The sequence below is a fragment of the Chrysemys picta genome, chromosome 5 (assembly GCF_011386835.1).
Source record: "Chrysemys picta bellii isolate R12L10 chromosome 5, ASM1138683v2, whole genome shotgun sequence".
NCBI classification, from domain to species: Eukaryota; Metazoa; Chordata; order Testudines; family Emydidae; genus Chrysemys; species Chrysemys picta.
This window is the reverse complement of record NC_088795.1, coordinates 54,484,478-54,504,833: the sequence shown is the minus strand read 5'-3', so window position 1 is coordinate 54,504,833 and position 20,356 is coordinate 54,484,478. Positions and strand designations below refer to the sequence as shown.

At 40.7% G+C, this 20,356-nt stretch overlaps 1 protein-coding gene across 16 annotated transcripts in view; it reads left to right on the top strand.

Annotated features, from left to right (window-relative positions):
* The window catches only part of INPP4B (inositol polyphosphate-4-phosphatase type II B), a 496,579-nt gene that overhangs the window by 346,067 nt on the left and 130,156 nt on the right, over positions 1-20,356 (top strand). For all 16 annotated transcript variants that reach the window (XM_042850295.2, XM_065596417.1, XM_065596418.1 and 13 more), the window contains one exon: positions 7,173-7,281. In XM_042850295.2, coding sequence (XP_042706229.2) covers positions 7,173-7,281 — 109 coding nt within the window. The remainder of the gene's footprint in view (positions 1-7,172; positions 7,282-20,356) is intronic.

The window sequence follows — 20,356 nt, the reverse complement described above, 5'->3', positions numbered from 1 at the left end:
ATAATAAAAGCAAATAAGGGCTCCCCTTGAGTGCTTGGGGGCCTAAGCAATTGTTTAGTCTGTTTATGCCTAGCACTGGCTTTGGAGACAGTCACCTACCAGCAGAGATCTGCAGCTGAGTGCGTTGTGCCTTGATGGGCCACAAGAGATGCCACAAAGGCAACCCAGGCAACACAAGGTGTAATTTGTGTCATATGTCAGTTGTCAGTGTTTAGAACGGAATACCTTACCTGTACTACTTCCATATAATTTTTAGCATCATCTTATACAGGTAAAAGATATGTTTAATGGAATTTGTCCATTGGTGTATGTGTGTGTGTGTGTGTGTGTGTGTATGTATGTATCTATCTATCTATCTATATTTATATATAAAGTAAGAAAGTCAAGGCTTACTGATCAATTTATATCAGTACATTGATAAATTGATGACATTTTGTTCTAAATTGCAATACAAATGCAGAAATCGCACCGTTGAAGGCTCTAACATTTTCCTGGTCCATTGACTCTAAACAGAACCCAAAGTACCTGATGACCTCTACTAACTGTACAAACTATAAAATTGTAATCACCTACCACTATGGATGAGCATCCACCTTTTGGCTGGAATGTGGGAATTGTTTACTGTTTAACAGCAAATCACACAACAATTTAATACAAGAACTGAAGAATACCGTATCTAACTGAAACCACACAAGGGATTTGGATAGGCAGGCTATAAGTACACAAATTTGAATGTGGGCAATATCCTGTGAAAGCACTATCACATTTTTAAAATCCACAAGAGCTCAGAACCTTAATTTTATGTCTCAGATGAAGGCACCAGCCTCAGTAGCACAACACTGTGTAGATATATTTTTAAACAGCAACTTTGAAAAAAGAGCACCACTTATTGAATTGTCAATAACCTTTTTTTTTTTTCAGTACCTGGATTTTTCTTAGCATTTCCCCTTCTTCTATTACCTGTCTGACCCCACTTAGCTTGTGAGTTATGACAAGCAGACAACTGTTAGACTCTTCTTCTAAAATTGTTTTAGTTTTAAAGGAGTGGGTTAAGTTTTCTTAGGCATAATTTCCAAATATCCTTATCTTTTGTTTGTTTGTTTGTTTGTTTGTTTGTTTGTTTGTTTGTTTGTTTGTTTGTTTCTAGGAGGGTTTTTTGTAAGATTTTCTCATCTGAATGAGATGGAAGTTAGGTATGTAGTTCCCATTAATCTGAATTAAAATTACAGATGTAAAATGCTGACACTGCAAAGATACTGTGCATCAAAATTAATGGGACTCTGCCTAGGGGAGAGGTCTGCTTACACGTATCTCTTTGCACATTGGGACTTTAGATTGTAAACTCTTTGGGACAGACACAATCTTTTTATCACGTGTTTGTACGGAATGGGGCCCCAATCCTGACTGGGGCCAATAGCACCCCACACACACACACACACACGCAGTACAAATAATACATAATAATAAACCTTTGAGAATCAGGATATGCTTATACCCATGTATGCATAATACTTCCTGAACATATATCATATCCAGCTGTCAAAGTGCATGATGTTTATTGAAACAGGTTTTATTTGACAAGCACTAAAGACTTACAGCTTGCGTCAAATATATGCTCCGAGCAATACGTAGTACCTGCTCCCTTTTTGTGCTAAGTTGCACTTTGACTTCCAGTATATCTTTCCTCATCTTATGCTTCACTTGTCATGTTTCAGAAGGCATCCAGGATGTTCTTAAGAGGTTTTCAGAAACAAATTAGCATGTAAACATTAATAGAGCTAGTGATTAAAAGCTGATGAGTCATTAAGCCTGAAACTGTCAGACTTGTTTAATATTGTGATACAAGGCAGGTTTTAATTCCATCTATCAAATGTGTCTTAGTATTTCATTCTAAGATGCCCAAAGTCAGTTCTTGAGAGGCTGGAGATTATGTGGGAGGAATGTTTGATGGCACTTACAAATGCAAATTTGTGCAAAATTTGTGATATTATACCATACTTTTAAATGTTATATATCTACACGACAAATGAGCTCTCCTTCAAACTCTTAGAGCCACATTTTCAAATATGAGTGACTAAAATACTCCACATTTGCATATGTTTATTGGGCATTTGAGTGTCTTATTTGCACAATTCTCTAATCTTCATGCAAAGAGGGTGAAACTCATTCTTGTGCAGAGAACCTGTGCATTACTAAAAAGTCACACTTAAACACTCAAAATAGCGCTTGTGGGATTTTAGTGCTGCATAGGCCTTGTTCTGATTACCTCTATGGGGCAAATTTCACCCCAGATTCCTATTTGTACACAGATATTACAGATGCAAGTAAATCACTCATGTCTGAAAATGTAGCTTTCCATGTAACGTGTGTGTGCTCGTTTATAATGATTTAGGGCTAGATTTCACTGGGCTTTGGTTTAGACGTTTAATGAATACTCCCATTTAATATATTATACATATATGTTTAAATTTCCAATTTAACAAACAAACACTGAAGCCGGAAAATATTTCGTTCTCTGTCAACTTTATTTGTAAACACTTTATTTTGTTCTTCTTATGATGCTGCAGGAGCTGTGTCTGTCTATTGTGACAGCTTTTATTTACTTTCCTATCTGTGCTGTAACCCAGCAACAGCATTGGGAACACAGAAATGGAAAATAAGATACACCAAAGGGCAACAATACCTGACTCATGTATTCATAAGAAATCAATCATATGAAATAGAACCACCACATTTTAATAGATTTTCCCTTTGAAAGAGATGAAGAGGAAGATGTTAGCCTTTATACCATTCAGAAATATGCACATTCCTGAGAATCAAGGCTTGCACCAATGAATTGCTGTGATAGTGTCTTTGTATACATTCACAGAATCTAGTAACTAGCTGCTTTAGTGTCTCTCCCAGCACTAAGCGATGTTCTGGTAGCAGTAATGGTCAGGAGTGTGTTTTTCTAAGTTTGGCAATGAGATTGGGACCTTTCTTTTCGGATGTAGAACGGATGTTGTAAATACTGATGTTTTTTGTGATCTCTAGGCTGTGCTACTGCAGTAAGCTTTACAAGAACCTACAGTCTCTTTGAAAACCAGCAGAAAGTTTCCAGTAGTTCAAAAAGCAATTGCTCACTTAATTGATTTGTAGAAAAATGGCCCCTGGAACTGAAAAAGTTTGTAAACAGTTGTCTTTTCTAATTTTTTTTTGTTATGCAAAATTTGTTATATTTTAATTGAAATTTGTATTGAAGATATTATCAGCATTGTTTACCATTACCTGTTTTTGGGAAACAAAAACATTAATGTTTTCAATAATGTTCATGAAAAAATAAACCATGTGGGTCTATTTTGAACCTTGCAAAATGAAAACAACGTGAAAGTTTCAATTTTTTTCATTAACTTTATTTTTAATTTTCAACCAGCTGAGATTGCAAGTATATTCAAAATAGGTTTCCAGTTTGTGTCTGCTTGTAATATGAAGTATTGACTGTGCTCTGTGAAGCAATGTGTGAATTTGCATATCATCCTAACAGTTGAGAATTGCTGATGCAGTTGCTATAGCTGGACTAGATTTGGGAGAGGAGGCCCTGAGCTCTGGAACTGGTCTTATAAAGCTTATTTGCTGACCTTTCAAGCGGGTTGTAAGACATCTTTTTATTCCAAGTTTTGGCTTGACAGTAAATGATTGAGTGTATCAGTTTGTATTTCTGCTTGGGGAGGAGTTTTCTTTTGATGATATTAAGGTCTTAATTTGTAATTGATGTTAGTGTTTTAATGTTATAAGTTTTCAGAGGCTTGGGATGGGTATTTTATAGAGTTACCATCTGTCTGTATTTCCCCGGACATGTCCGGCTTTTGCGTCTCTAAATAGCCGTCCGGGAGGAATTGGTAACAAGGTTAAAATGTCCGGGTTTTTTTTCCTCCCTCGCCTCCCTCCCTCCCTTCCATGCAGAGTGCAGCTGCTGATTGGGCGGCTGGGCCGATTGACCCGCTCCCATTGGCCTCCAGCAGCCAGAGCCCTCCCCTGCTTCCCCCTCCCTCTGTCTGCAGCCCTGTGTAACACACAAACCGGCCCACCGGGCAGCATGTTTTGCAAACATGTGGCGCCAGAATGGTAACGGGAGTCCGGGGGGGGGGCAGTCAGGGAGCGGGGGAGGGTTGGATGGGTCCCCGGCCTCCACCTGCCACTCCCCCTCCATGCATCCCCCCTCCATGGGCCGCCTCCTCCCTGCCTGCCTCTCCCTTGTCTGCTTGTACTGCCAGAGCCAGCAGCAACTGCTGTCTGCTGCCCCTGGGTCATAGTGCCCCCATCCAATAATGGGAAGACAGGCTGCCCTTACCCTGCCCTTCCACCCTAGCCCTGAGCCTCTCCAACGCCCCAAGCCCCTCAGCCTCAGCCCTCATCCCCCCACACCCTAATCCTCTGCTCCATCCCTGAGCCCCCTCCTGCATCATGAACCCCTCATCCTCAGACCCACAGCCCTCACCCCTGCATCCCCTCCTATCTCCAAACTCCCTCCCAAACCCCCTCCCCCTTCCCACACACCCCCTCCTGCCCTCAAACTCCCTCCCAAAGCCTGCACCCTCTCCCTTTGCACCGCCTCCCACCCCCAAACTCCGCCCCAGCCCGGAGCCTGCACCCAGCACCCAAACTCTATCCCAGAACCTGCACCCTGCACCCCTCCTGCACCCTAATCCCCAGCCCAGGACCTGCACCCCAGACCTCCTCCCCCCACCCAACCCCCCTCCCAGAGCCTTAGGCAGGTGGTGGGGGGGTGGGTTCTGGGCACCACCAAAATTTCTACAACCCTGCCACCCATGTGAGTGGATAAGGGTCGGGGCAGTCAGGGGACAGATAGGGTCCTGGGTGGGGCAGTTAGGGTGGGGGGTTCTCAGCAGGGGAGGGTCAGGGGACAAGAAGCAGGGGGGGTTGGGGCTCTGAGGGGGGCAGTCAGGGGATGGGAAGTGGGAGGGAGTGGATGGGGGTGGGGCTAGGGTGGGGCTTCCCCCCCAGTGTCCTCTTTTTTGATTGTGGAAATATGGTAACACTAGTATTTTATAAGTGTAAATAGCTTTATGAAAGTAATGGGATTTAAATAAACCATTATTTATTTCCTACTCCTTTGCATTCCCTTCCCTCACATTCAAAAATAATAATTTTAAGATGTATTTTCAAATATCCCCATGCTTCACCAGTTTTGGGGGTATACACAAGAGACTATTTGATGACTTACCACCCTTTATCACAACTTACTCTGAAATAACTGTGAGAATTTACAAAATGGTTTATGGTCATACAAAGTATTGTGAGCTCTCATTAGTGACCACCATGGGTGTTGACTTGATTTCAATATAAAATAAAGCAAAACCACTGGGGTTTAGACTTTCGAATGCTTCCCTTTTACATATGTCACGAGTTATCTATAAAAAAATTCAGATGCCATTATCCAGTTAACCTCACAGTTTCATCCTATTCTGTTTTAGAGTCACCATTGTTCTAAGAAATATAAAACTTGGCTCCAGAGATATATAGGTGACTAACTCCCACAGAAATCAGTGGGAGTTAAGCACCTAGAGAACTTTTGAGAATCTGGATTTTACTGTCATCTATAGTAGTGGAACGCTAATAACCCAAGATTATATACTACAGATAAAACTATGGGCCTGCAATGAATGGACTACTTAAAAATCCTGGAGCTCACCGAAGGCTAATGACATTATTCCCACTTCTGCTTTAAATGAGTTCTGAAGAGCAACCACGCATCAGTGTAAAATCAGTTTGAATGCATCTTCTTTGAAACTGAGCTCCACAAATAAAATACAGTCCATTTATGCAGTGTTCTTGCTTATAGGGACATTTGTCATCAGAATGCAAAAAAAAAAAAAAAAAGACATGCTTTGGATCCATAAACTGAATATATTTAAAAACTGATCGCTTTCGAGACTGAGAGGATTCTATTTCAATTTGGGGGCACAAAATTACAGCCATTATTAAATGCATATATAAACAACAGCAGTTAGATATCTAACATGAAGGTGAAATCAGATTTCTGTTTGTTACAATTTGTGCTAGCAGATAATTGTGCCTGCAGCTCACTGCTGGTACACAAAGAAAGGGGCAGTTTTAAAAGTTTTCACCCTTTCCCATAATACAGAGAAGAAATCCATGTGGACTCCATAAGAGTTTAAAAGAAAGCAAGCACATACAACTTTTCACTTTAAAATATTAAATGGCAGTGAATGACATGCTTACAGTCTGTAAGTACCTATATGAGAAGATTTCTGATAGGAGAAAGCAACAAAGAGTCCTGTGGCACCTTATAGACTAACAGATGTATTGGAGCATAAGCTTTCATGTACATTCATCTGACTAAGTGAGTATTCACCCATGAGAGCTTATGCTCGAATACGTCTGTTAGTCTATAAGGTGCCACAGGACTCTTTGTCGCTTTTTACGGATCCAGCTTAACATGGCTACCCCTCTGGTACCTGACAGGAGAAGACTCTCTAATCCAGCAAGCAGAAGGTATACCAAAATCCAATGGCTGGAAGCTGAAGCTAAATAAATTCAAATTAGAAATAAGGTGCAGATTTTAAATGGTGAGGGTGATTAACAATTGGAGCAATTTACCTAGGAATGTGGTGGATTCTTTGTCACTTGAAGTCCTTAAATCAAGATTAGATGTCTTTCTAAAGGATATACTCTAGCTCAGCTTGAAGTCATGGGCTTGATGCAGGAATCACTGGGTGAAATTCTGTGCCCTGTCTTATGCAAGAAGTCAAACTAGTTGATTATAATGATCCTTCTGGCTATAATATCTATGGATTTCAACTTGACTGTAAATTAAGCGACCTAAGACACTATAAAGTGAAATACACAAAAGGCCAATTTGCGTTGTACCTTAGTAAACTACAGAGCTAGGACATATTGTTCTACACTGTGGTATATCATTAAGGTAGCAATAAATCAGGTAAAATTCTAAGTTAGTTAGGTGTGCACGTGGCTGTGTGGAAAGATTGATTAGCTCTCTTTGCCTCCTTGTGACCCTGTTCTCAGTTATTCCTAGTAAATTATTCAGAATCAGTCCCTCCATCTCCTGTAGAGTGGATTCAGCAGTGCAGCCATGCCCTGCACATGTGGATGCGCATGCAAATCTCAGTCCTTGTCTATTCCCATTCCAGATTCTCTGTATGATGTCATCACAGTGGGAGCCCCTGCAGCACATTATCAGGGATTTAAGAATGGTGGTCTTCGGAAACTGTTGAGTAAATTTGAGGCAGAAAGGCGAAAGTAAGTACTTCTATAAATAACAATTATCTGCTAATCAAATAATAAAACAGTCTTATTTGTTAAATGCATAACAGATAGTCTGTTTGGACTAGTTAAGGTATCTTTCATGAAACAGTGCATTTATCTTCCCCTCTCCAATAGATTGCTTTAAATTTGTTTGGGATATTTTATTTATAGCAAGATTTATTTTTTACCTCTGGACTCAACATTAAAGACCTTATAATGTTTTCTCTCTCTATTCCAGGGAGCCTAAGGAATATTTAAGCTTGGAAACATGTTGCTAAGAAAGTGCTTTATGCTAAGTGGAGAGTAATTGTAGCTATATTCCAATGCAGTTTCTTGTAATAGTTACATGTATCATGTCTATAAATAGCACTTTCCATTTTTCTGAGCACTATAGAAATGTTAAATAATCTTCTCAAGTCCCCTGTGAAGTAGGTAAGAAAATATTATTATTCCCATTCTGCAAAATGGGAAGCAGATTCAGAGGGAGAAAAAAAAGCTTTATTATAGCCCCAGTTCTGCAAAAGCACTTATGCACATTCAACATTATACTTAAATATTTTGTTGACTAAGCATGGGATTATGCATGTGCTATGTGGGCCCTTCAGAAGATCTGAGCAATTGCAGCTCCCCCTGAATTCAACTGTAGTTGTTAGTTCTCTGTGCTTTTGAAATTCAGGCCTTCAATGACTAGGCCAAGCCTATACAGTCAGTAAGTGGCACTTGTATTAGAACTCGAGGTACTGACTCCCACTGGCATGATCGTTACTCTAGATTCCCATGATTCTCCATAGAAAAGAAATTACCTCTTCTATCCAATGCTCAGCAAAGTTTATTATTATTAACAGTATCACAAAGAATAAAATAGGAGGTGATACAGATTAACTATTTATTTCAGTGTCACTTAGAAAAGGTTTTGCATTAACCCCTCAATGCACACAGCTTGCATTTTCTCTAGTCATCCATCAATACAGAATGCATTTTAAGCTGTCAGCAGGAACTCCACACCTACCCCTCTGATGCCAAGGGAGTAAAATGAAATGCAACATATTTAGTTTTGAAGGCAAGTGAATGACTGAGCTACTAGTTCATAATGTTCTAAAGCAGCGTCAAGGGGTAGTGCTAGAAAATGGCTAGCTCAAACATATCTGACACTTTTAAAACGATTATTTCTTTACTATTTTAAGTTGCATAGATATAAAAATCTTAAGGATAAAATTTCCCTGGACTGTTTACAGACAAGAAAGCTTGAAAATGTAATGTAAATATCATTCAGTATTAGAGATTTTCATGAAGTGGACTTGGTGCTGAGAGTTATTTCATGTTCTGTTGCCAGTGAATGGCTATACAGACAGAAGGCTGACCCCCTTCTCTCCCAAGAGTGGGGAGGTAAATGAAATTTGCATTCACAAATACAAAACAAATAATCATACAATGACATTTTATAAAGCCGTTCTTCTAAAAAGCCCAACAAAATGTGTGCCCCAAAAGTGCATCACTTGCAAAACCTGTGTGTGTGTGAAAACTTGTGTGTGCAAACAATACTTGGCATTATTATAGAGCCTTCTATCAGAGGATCTCAAAAGACTTTACATAGATCAATGTATTAACCCTTTCAACATCTGTTTGTATTTTCATCCGTGTTTTATGGCTGGAAAAACTAAAGCACAGAGACATTAAGGCTAGTATTTTTGAACATGGAAGCCTAAAGTTACTTAAAGAGACAAAGTTACCTACGTATGTTAATTTCAGTAAGAACAGTTAGTGCTGAGCACCTTTGATAACCAGCCAGTTATTTAGCTGCCTAACTTTAGTCCCCCGTATTTGAAAATTTTAACCTAAGTGACTTGCCCAAAGTCTTACCAAAAGTGTGCATCAAATTCAGGAATACTGTCCAGTTCTTGACCATCCAAATCCTTTGTTTTCCCTTTTGTGCATTCATATGCCAGTGTGCAAATGTGGATATTACATGTACAGATGAAAATGCATGCTATTTTTAAAGTCCAATTTTGAAAATTTGGCCTTTAACATAAATATGTTTTGGGAAAAGCTTTCCCTTGTGGTAGGGAAGACAAAAGACAGGGAAGTATATGTGATGTTTTTCTTTCTGGCCACTGTTAAGGAAGATATCTACACCCCAAGTATGATTCTGCTTTCCGAATCATGGCTGGTTTGACAGGAATGTGACTTTCACCTCTACATTCACTTTGGGCTGCCACTCTCCCTCTTACTGCCCCCTTCTATTTTTCCCAGTACACGTGTTGTGCTTGCATCTTATTTCAAAGCTAAGAAGGATGATAGGTGGTTCCAGAGATGTAAGGTATGCCCTTAGCTATCAGAATCACATCTTACAAAAAGTTTAAATTTTAACATTTATTTTACACATTCTTGCCCTAGTTAAATTATAGCTTCTTGAAGCTAGTTGAAATATACAAGAAACTATTCCAACATTGAAGTTTCCATTAGATGACATTCTTTGCTTCAGGAGTAGTTTGCTATCTCAGCTTCAGAGCAGTTTCAGTGTCCCATAGAGAGAGCGGACAGATATTGACAGTTATGTTTAGTGCTTTCTGTGTCTGATTTATTTAATTTGTTTACATATGTAAATGATTGAACAATATTTTAAAATGTATGTAAGTTGCATTTGCTAGTGTATTTCATAAATTGAGTTTAATTATTCAAATTACTTTCCATTAGAATTATTTGCATTTGTATTGATCCTTTCATTGAGAAGTACATCCCCTTTTTGGTCTCTCTTCTCTACTCCCATGCTTTCTTCTTCTTTTTCTGTCTGTTCTTTCCAAATACCTATCAAGCCTCACAAACACGTCTCATTTCCCCCACTCTTTCCACTCTCATTGTGCCTTTACATTAGTACAGTGGTTCCCAAACTGGGGTTCGTGAACCCCTGGGGGTTCGCGAAATGTTACTGGGGGTTCTCGGGGGGAAAAATTCCCTAATGGCGGACAGGAGCTGTCCCTAGGGTTCTTAGGCAGCACAGGGCCAGCAGCCCGGAGCCCCTGGACTTCTAAGAGCTAAGCAGATCAAAGCAAGCATATCTATCACAGTGAGGAGAATTAAAATTCGAGACTCCTTATAAGAAATGGAAAGGGAGTGCATATATTTTACTGTTTTTAAAATTAAATAGGCAGCTAGTATTGGTTTTAAAATTATCATGAAGAACAAGTTTAAGCTTTGTTGTAATGTGTGTTGTTTGCCTGGACTGCTCAAGACCTGAATGCTTGTGCAGGAGGAACTCTTTGAGTTGACTTTTTAAATACCTTCATGCTGTTTCACATCTGACACTCCTTGATGAAACATAGGAGCCTTGTCTTATAACAGACTTATTCAAATTGATACAAGCTACGAAAGTGAGATCTTGGAACAGTGTTGCCGTTTTCATAATGTAATAAAAATACTGTAATGATAAATAATAATGAATAATAAATAGTGTGTAATAAGCATGTCATAAAAACACATTTTATATTTCCAAGATCACTGCTTTTATAATTTATACTCCAGTAAAGGAGAAAATCCCTGGAAATACTCATTTTTAGGAGGGGACTCGCGAGACTTAATGAAATTAAGATTTTAGTGAAAGAGGTTCACAGGTTTTAAAGTTTGGGAACCACTGCCTTAGTACAAGCTCCACAAATAATTGCCTGCAGGGATCTTAGGCAGGAAAGTCTGCTTTTACCCCTTGCAGGCCTGAGGGAAGGGAGCTCCAGCAGTGATTCCTCTTTTCTCCCCTCTCTAGGGCCCTGGTCAGCAACTCTCCCGCTCCTTTCCTCACTGGCACCCCACTATGCAGTTCTGAGCAGGGTGACATGAAGCAGTTATTCACAGCAGAACAATTACTTGCATCTGAAGAAGTGAGGTTCTTACCCACGAAAGCTTATGCTCCCTATACTTCTGTTAGTCTTAAAGGAGCCACAAGACCCTCTGTTGCTTTTTACAGATTCAGACTAACACGGCTACCCCTCTGAAGCAGAACAAAGTGGCTGAAGGGCAAAATCACAGGGAAAATATTTTGTATTTTCTCCTCGGTCCGTCTGGGATGGAATTGGTAAAGTCCAGAAATGGGTTTTTCTCATTCATTTTTCTCTTCCCATAACTCCTATGTACATTAATATAACACCCTTCATCCAAATGGATCCTAAAACCCTTCAAAAAAGTTGGCTGAGCATACAAATTATAAGACCCTCATCACCCATCAATTAGATGTACTGTATCCAGCATTGTGGGGGGAATGTGGCAGCTTTTACACAATGCACAATATCACTGCACAAATATATAGGACAGGAAATTAAAAATATATCCACCTGAAATTGCAGAATGAATTTAGGGAGGCAGAAAGTAATTACCCGAATTGGAAGTGCATGGGATAGCAGGGCTAACAGCCTCATTTTTGTGGCAAAGCCCTATAGGGTCATAGGTGACTGTAAGTGGTCAGCACCTAGGGTTTACATCCTGTTTATTCAGGAGTTAGGGAAAAGTGCCCTGTAAAGAAGATGCATGATCCCTCTTGGAGATCCCAGGGTGTGTGTACATCCTGCACCATCCATTAGGAAGGGGCAATGTGCTTCCCACTCCATGCTTGGCTGGTGTAGTAGGGGAGTAGGAGTCAGTGGAGCCATGGCCCCACATTCTCCACTCTCTGGCCCTTCTGTGGGATGTCTTGTTCCCCTGAGTTGGGTGATGGGAGGGAGCAGTCCCTGTACTCAAGAGAGCACAAGGACTGTAATTGTGTCTGGCCCTTGCAATAGAGCTTCCTCCTGGAACTTCCATGCTTGTATCTGGAGTTGGAAATTGACAGTAAGGTGTATGTCAAAAGACTGAGAACGGCAAGGGGACTGGCAGCCACCTCTTACTTTCATACTCTCTTACTACAAAGGGCCAGATCCCACAGCTCTCTCCCTGCTCCATCCTCCAAAGTCTACAGAAGACCTAAGCCTGCAATGGTGCTGCTCTCCATGGGGCCAGTTCCCCATGCTTATCCCCCCCCCCCACATATATATATATATATATATCTTCCTACTGTATTTTCCACAACATGCATCCAATGAAGTAGGCTGTAGCCCATGAAAGCTTATGCTCAAATAAATTTGTTAGTCTCTAAGGTACCACACGTACTCCTGTTCTTTTTGCGGATACAGACTAACACGGCTGCTACTCTGAAACCTGAAATAGATATGTCTGTGAGGTAATACAGGTTTGAGCTTTGATTGCCTTTTGCTACTGAGCTGCTGCAAGGTACCACAGACTGTCAGTGTGGCTTCCGGTAGATCCCAGGTGCTAGATGGGATGAAGGTTCAATGAATCAGCAGCCAACCCTGAAAGGACAATTCCTTCCCCCACATGAAAGAGGCCCTTTGCCCATGGGTCCCCAACTGGGAAGGGGCAAAGCCTCCAAAATCCACAGCTCCCCAGCTGCACCTACTTGAGGAAATAGTGCAGGGAAAACTCTGCCGGGGAAATTCACTGATTTTTGTCCTCCTTCTTTGGTCCCCTGCAGGTTTTTCCCTGGGAAGCAATGAAATGGTCCTAAACTAATCTCCCATATCTTAATATTCAAGGCAAAGAAACACTTTAGATAGGCAACATTTGAAAGCAAAAGAAAATATTTGAAAGAAACTTTCTGATTCTTACTAGGGAGAAAATGCTTTTACTGTCCTGAAGACTACTTTATTTTGTATGCATGTTTATTTAGCTTCATGAAGCTTCTGTGAGGACACACTTAGCATTTCCATGGGCAGCTTTCTGTTTTACAAAGGGAGCACCTTTTTGAAACCTTGGTTGAGAGAAAAAGTGACACCTGGTGATATCAGGCGGAATGTAAAGTGAACAAATAAAAATGCAGATCTAGCAACTGTTTCCTCTAGGCTAACTGAGCTGAAGACTTAGAGATGTGGAAGAGATTACCTCCCAAGCCAAACTGGGAAGGTTCCCTGTAGCCTTCTAGGCAACATTGTCACTGCATACAACAGGAGTACCTAGTATGTTTTTGACCCCTATTCGATTATTAATACAACTTATTGAAATATCCAACCATATCAGCATACTAAAAATTATGCAAAACTTCAACTGGATGTCTTGACTTTGATTCAAGTCCACCCCTGCAGTAGAAATGGTAAGAGGTAAAATTAATTGATATCAAGGTTATGCTCCATCTTCTACAGTTTGTGAGGCATAATTGCATTTTTAATTGTCAAACCAAACAGTGAATATAAAATTCATTGCAAGAAAGTTTATCAAGGCAAAAAAAAATAGTTCTATATCATTTGGAAGACTGGTTAAAGGAACTGGAAAACATATGGAATTCATTTTCACCATGAGGAAGGTATCAGAGGTACTGGGGAGTCCTATTATAAAGAACAATATTTTTGTAGCTCTTATGTGATCATTATAACCAAATGATCAGTACATCCAGATACTTAAAACGATGAATTTTCTAAATAAAGAACTTACACAATAAAAAACAAAAATTCATCTTGTAAGGAGAAAGCAAGATTTTTGTGGGTATTTGATCCCAAGACAGGTTAGTCAGGTTCTAATTGGCTCAAGCTAGCATTTCAACAATCTATAAATTTCTTTACCTGAAACTGAGTGGCATTTAAAAAGCTCCTATCACTAGAAACATCAGACATATGATTTACATCCACTCTAACCCTTATAACTGAATGACCTCTGATCAGCACAGATGGTAAATACCTCAGCACCAATTAGAATAATTGTTATGAAGTAATTTTTAATCTATATGGGCAAATAAGCACTAACCCCAAAATCTACTGTATTAATGATAGAAGTGTTTTGCTGTGATGTCTGTAAGACCTTAAAAAATAGGACATACAGAAGTTTCATATGATTCTTCATTGGGGGGAGGGATCTCTTTACTTTCTGAAGGTGGACAGCTGTACTGTATTAATAATCTCAAGATAGCATGTTTATTTATTTTTAATGCTTTTATGTGCAGTTTTTTTTTTTTAAGCAACTGTAGTTTCTAGCAGAAGGAGAAAGAAAATCAATTGTTCAGGCTCAATCTTCTGTTGTTCTGCTAATACAGGCTGCCTCATCTTCCAGTAAATGGAAAGATCTGTCTTTCCACCAATCTAGGTGGCAGAGTAAACTATTATTTTTAGAACCAAATTGTTCAGGAACATGAAGTTAGATGTGCTATACATTATATTGATGTAATGCTTCAGTGCTTTAAATGTTCATAAATCATTTTCAAGATACACCAAGGACTTTTTTCTTCTTATTTAAAAGCTAATTTGGTGCTATGTGCTTCAGCCAAAACACATAGGCTTGTAATTATAAGACCTTTAATGCTCCACTACTAACCATCAAGGAAAACAGAGGTGCCCCAGAAGCTGCATTAGGTTCTATGATTTGTTCGGAGGGTTTTTTCTGCCAGCTTTTAATAAGGCCCTTGAAATATTTCTAGTCTTCACTAAAATAAACTTGAAGCTGAAAAAGCATTGAAACTATTTTTAAAAGAGCTATAATTATTTGATATGGGTTTAAATTGTCTAAACAGACCCTTTTTTTATTAAACATGGTCCATATCTTTGATCAAGGTGAGTTTCTTCCATAATGTACTCATTACCAGGGGTTTCATTAAAACAAAAATCTTCAGGGTTCTTATTACCTGTGTCTCATAACCTTCAACCCATTTCCACTGTCTGAGGAGTCTGAAATGGTAATGTTTCACAGAAACCCCCCAGTCATGTTGAAATAATAATGACTTGTGTTTGATCTAATTGTAGCCTTTATTTTCAAAGGGAAATCACAGCCTGTCACACAGCACTTTTCAGGGAGACATTACTCTTTGTTCACTTTCCCTCTCTTTGTGTATGTGCATGAGGGAGAGAGATGAACATTTTTGCAGTGTCCATAAAATGTGTGCATCAGATTCACTGGAAATTTTACCAGAAAACCTCAGCAGCTTGCCAAATCATTCATTTGGTATGTAAAAATCTTATCAAAATATTTTTCTGTGTACTAGATTCTATTGGCCAGATTGTCCCAGGCACTTCTACAGGTGTGTGTATCAGAGAAGGGATAACACTCCCACACGGGCCACGAATGGTTATAGCCTCTATGCTTGGGAGAGAACAGGGACTGCTGCCTTTGGCAGACCTATTGGTGCATTCTCCCTCAAAGGGATAGGAGAGTGGCATGGAGGAGGTGAAGCTATGGCTCTGTCCTCTCTTCTGCGCCAGCACAAAGAGCGGGCAGGGAGAGGAGAGAACGCTGTTTCATCATAAACGCAGGTGTAGCATGCACGCTTCCCCTAAAAGTAGTGCACTTCCACACTTTCCTAATAAAGGACTTTACCAAAATGGCACAATTTAACTCTCTGCTTTGGGTTGAGGTGCAAGCACAATATTTTTCTCCTGAGAACGGTGCTTAGTTACTATGGACCAGATTCTCCCCTGTGTTCGGGTATTTTGCACCATTAAACAGCGATCCTAAAGTTGAATTACCTGGCTGAGAGAGGATCTCCCCAAGAGGCAGAATCTTGGTAGTGTAGAGCCACCAAAGCGGTTCCTATGCCGCTATCACTGCAGCCCAACTGAGGCTGGGGAAAGAGAGTATACCCAAGATGGTCCTACACTTAGCTGATGATTGGCTGCCACAAGCAGCTTAGGGCCATTGACAGCTGAGGGCACTTAGAACAGCCAGCAAGCTGACCTGAGTTATGCTGGGGACTGGGATGGAAGAGTAACAAAGGCAAGCTATGCACATTAACATCTCCAAGCCGCAAAATCTGGCCTTGGCTGTAGCTGAGGATCATGGCCCATGATGATGACTTCATAAGTACAGATAGATTAGATATAACATAGGATTTTACTTTTTTTAATTTATGAAGTGGTATAGCTGTGTTGGTCCCAGGATATTAGAGAAAGAAGGTGAGGGAGGTAGTATCTTTTGTTGGACCAACTTCGGTTGGTGAGAGAGACAAGCTTTTGAGATTACAGAGAGCTCTTCTTCAGTTTGATTTAGTATTCTGGACTGGGTTTTTTAAAAAGGCCTAAGGAACTTAGTTGCACAGTTCCCTGTGAAATTCAGTGGGGAAGCTAGGTGCACAACTCCCAAAACTCTGATTGAAAATCCCAGGTGAGTGGATTAAGAACATAAGAATGGCCATGCTGGGTCAGACCAAAGGTCCATCTAACCCTGTATCCTGTATTCCAACAGTGGCAAATGCTAGGTGTCCCAGAGGGAATGAACAGGTAATCAACAAGAGACCCATTCCCTGTCACTCATTCCCAGCTTCTGGCAAACAGAAGCTAGAGACACCATCCTTGCCCATCCTGGCTAATAGCCATTGATGGACCTATCCTCCAGGAATTTATCTAGTTCTTTTTTGAAGATTCAGATTTATTTCATGGATGCAATAAGTTTGCCATATTTTTATCAATTTAATTTTCCTCATAACTTTTCATATTAGAAATTGTATCCATGAAACTGTAAGTGATGTTTAAATAATAATCCACTGGCTAGGTAGGCAGAGTGATATATGCATATGTATTTGTTCACGGTTATTTTGTGAGGGATGTTTTTCCTCCAATATGCACCTTCTCAATTCTGCATTTTAACATCAGCAGTTATTACTGTGGGAAACACTGGGTCAAATGTTCATTATTAAAAGATTTTAACCCCCTTGCAGATGGTGGCAATTTAACTCAATTACAAAAATGAGTCAATTAACAGCAGGAGTAGAGTTGGAGTTACATGGAGTGCCATTAAGAACTAGACATTTAGCATATTGCAGTACTTCTTGCCAAACAAACTGTGTTAACTTAGAGTTAAGAGTGCTGAAGTAATTAATATAACCTTTATTCAAATTATACCACTACTACATTGCCATTAAAAATAATCTAAAAACTGAAATGATCACGTAAGGTAATCTGCATATAATTGATTATCAGCAATACTATTATGTGAAAGTTATGTTATACATTCCAATAAACAGTTTTACTCTAACCCAGAAGACATAATTATAGTCTCTTTCAACATATACATCACTAATTACATACTTTATATGTCAAGGGTATATTTTTACATTGCATCTGATTTCACATGCAGGAGCTACAAAATTTGCTTTCCCCAGTGCACAAGTTTAGTCTCAGTGGTAACATACTGCATTCAGCTTTTGCATTGATGTGCCTGTCTTTTAAAAGTTTCTTCATCAGATTTATTGATGGGGTCTCATACATAGTTTTTCTGTAATACTATTTATGAAATTTGTTTGTATATGAAAATTGAGTTATGAAAAGTATCCTGGGCACAAGGTAATTACAGAAATGACTTCTCCAGTGAATCTTGAAGTAGCCTTTTCATCAGATATGGAGACACAACATTAAACAGAAGCCCTTTGTTTAATATGGGGACACAAAAAAATTAGAAACTTCAAAAATCTCCAAAAGGAGTAATTTTAATTGTTTTGAATCTGAAAACTAATTGCTGAATTTCTTTGAAATTTTATCAAAAACTTATTATGGTCACTGAGAGTTAACCTTAAAATTCTGAAAGCCTAAAGATTTTTGGTTGTTTAGTGTCTTTCAAAGTATGGCAAATCAACCACATAAGAGCCTTAACTCAGAAGGGAGACCATCTCTGTCTTCACAATTTACCTTGATTTAAAAGCTCCAATTGCCTATACATAGAATGGGAAAGACCTCCAATGTCTTAGGAAATCTAATTACTGTGGATGGTATCTGTTTAATAGCACACACTGTAACTTTCCTGCTACAGTAGGTAATGGGGATCAGATTTGGGAGGGCAGTCAGGGAATGCTGGAAATGGAATGCTAATAGGAATCCAAGGGAAAAGAATGTAGACTGTGTCTGATGGGGATGTTAGAGAGCCAAATGCATCAGAAGATGCAGTATGATGGACAGGGGAGATCAGTAGAGCCCTGCAAATCCGCAGATATCCGCTTCATATCGTTCGATGCGGATATCCACGGACTATTTTTGCAGATAGTGGATTGGATGCAGATACAACCACGTAGGGCTCTACTCACCGATGGCACTTGGCCCGCAGTGTCCAGCCTGGGCAGCCCGGGGGGCGCAGCACGCTCGGGGCCAGCAGCCAGTGCCTGGGGCTGGGTGGCAGGTCGGAGTCAGGGCTGTCCAGCACCTGCTCGGTGCGCCGCTTCCTGTCCAGCAGCTCGGGCCCCTCGGGCAGTGCCAGCATCACCACCATGGCCGGGGAGCACTGGCCGTGTTCCCAGTCCAGGGCCTGGCCTGGTGGCTCCTGGGCAACAGGGCCCGCACCTGGCCACAGGGATTGGAGCGGGCATGGCACCGGCGCCTCATCTCTCTGCCCCACTGTGATGCAGCACACACTGCTGCTGCCATGTGCCATTGCTCACGAGCCCCCAGGAGCAGCACACGTTGCAACGCCTCTTCCCCCTGGCCTCCCCTCCGCACCCCTCTTCTCCTCGCGACACCGGTCCCGCACTGCCCCCCATCTCCAGTTGCCACCCTCGCGCTGCCTCTTCCCTGCAAGCCCTTGCTCCCTTCCCTCTCTCCCCTGTCGCTAGCCCTTGTGAGACAGCTTGCTGCTGTGGATGCGAATACAGATGTTGGTATAGGTAAAAGACGGCCAGCGGATCACGGATTGATCCTAGTGGATGTGGATTGGATGCGGATCCACATTTTGTATCCGTGCAGGGCTCTGGGGATCATCAAAAAGAACTGGAGAGGAACTATCAGGAATAGAAAGCATCAGTGATTCTGAGGGTATGTCTTCATGGCATAGTTTTGGGCTCTTACTTAGGTGTTGCCACTCAGCTCCCTTCCATCCACACACAAATTCTAGTGTTATGCGCAGGTCCAGGAAAACCACCCTAAACAAGCCTGATTGGTCAAAAAGTGCTGAGAAAACTGCAAAAAATTGGCATGGGGCAGGAATTTGCATCATTGCAATGGGCAGGGTTTGAGGGGAAAAAACACCTGCGGGGCATAGTCCAGTTAAAAAACAAAAGCGTACGGAAAAAACCCTGCAGGGTGACTGCATGAAAATTGTCACCCAACTTCTCAAAAACAAGCACAGTTACTTTCTATATGCTACTTTGGCAAGTAGCTGGCCCAGATGAGGGTATAGGCTAAAGCTCAGATGCTTTCACTCTGGCTGGTAACCTGCCCTGAGGATGCAGGCTGTATCACTCAAGTGCTGATAGACCTCCAGTGCCTTTCCAAAATTCCCTCTGTTTGCCCAGAAGGACAGACAAGTTTTCCCACAATTAACTAAGAGACAATCATAGAGTAGCTCAGCCTACTGCAGCACAAAGAATCATGGGTTGTGCCCCCAAAAGTCCTAGTGAGTCGCACACATGGTTGTATGCAGCACTTGTGAGGACACAGTAATTTGGGTATGGCTCTGTGGAGTGGCTGTTCACAGTTGGGCTAGGCTGACCCAGGTGCTAATCATCCTGGCTAACTCTGCACTGAAGACAGCCTGAGAGGGGAAGCAGCAATGAAAGACAGAAAATGAAGAACAGATTACAGCAGTATTTCAAGTTGCAATTCAGCAAAGTACTTATGCATACTTAAGTCGGGATGATTTAAATGGGACATAAACACGTGCTTAAGTGCTTTGCTGTATCAGGGCTACAGTGAGAGAAAACCAGCAAGGAAAAGGGGCAGTGAAAGATGCACTAACAGGGAAAGCAATAAAAAGAGAGGATTGGGAGAAAATTGAAATGAGAGAAAGCAATAAGAGTTAGAAAAGCAAACAGGAGAATCAGGGTTCAAATCCTGTTCAGTGAATTGAAGGAGGAAATAAAGGCTACAGAGAGAGAGAGAGAGAGACAGGAGAAGATACAGAAGAAGGATGAACAGTTGCAGCCAGGGAGATAGATGATGTACTGTTTTGTTATCAGTAACGTTCCAGGAGCCTACCCACTTGGGAAATTGGTAGTTCTAGTTACATCACGGAGGGTTAAATATTGTCTGAATTCAAATATCATCCAATTGTGGATAGTTACTCACATGTTTACAGTTCTCAGCTAGCTGTACAGTTCAGCTACAGTCTACTGGAACCACCCTGCATCAAAGCT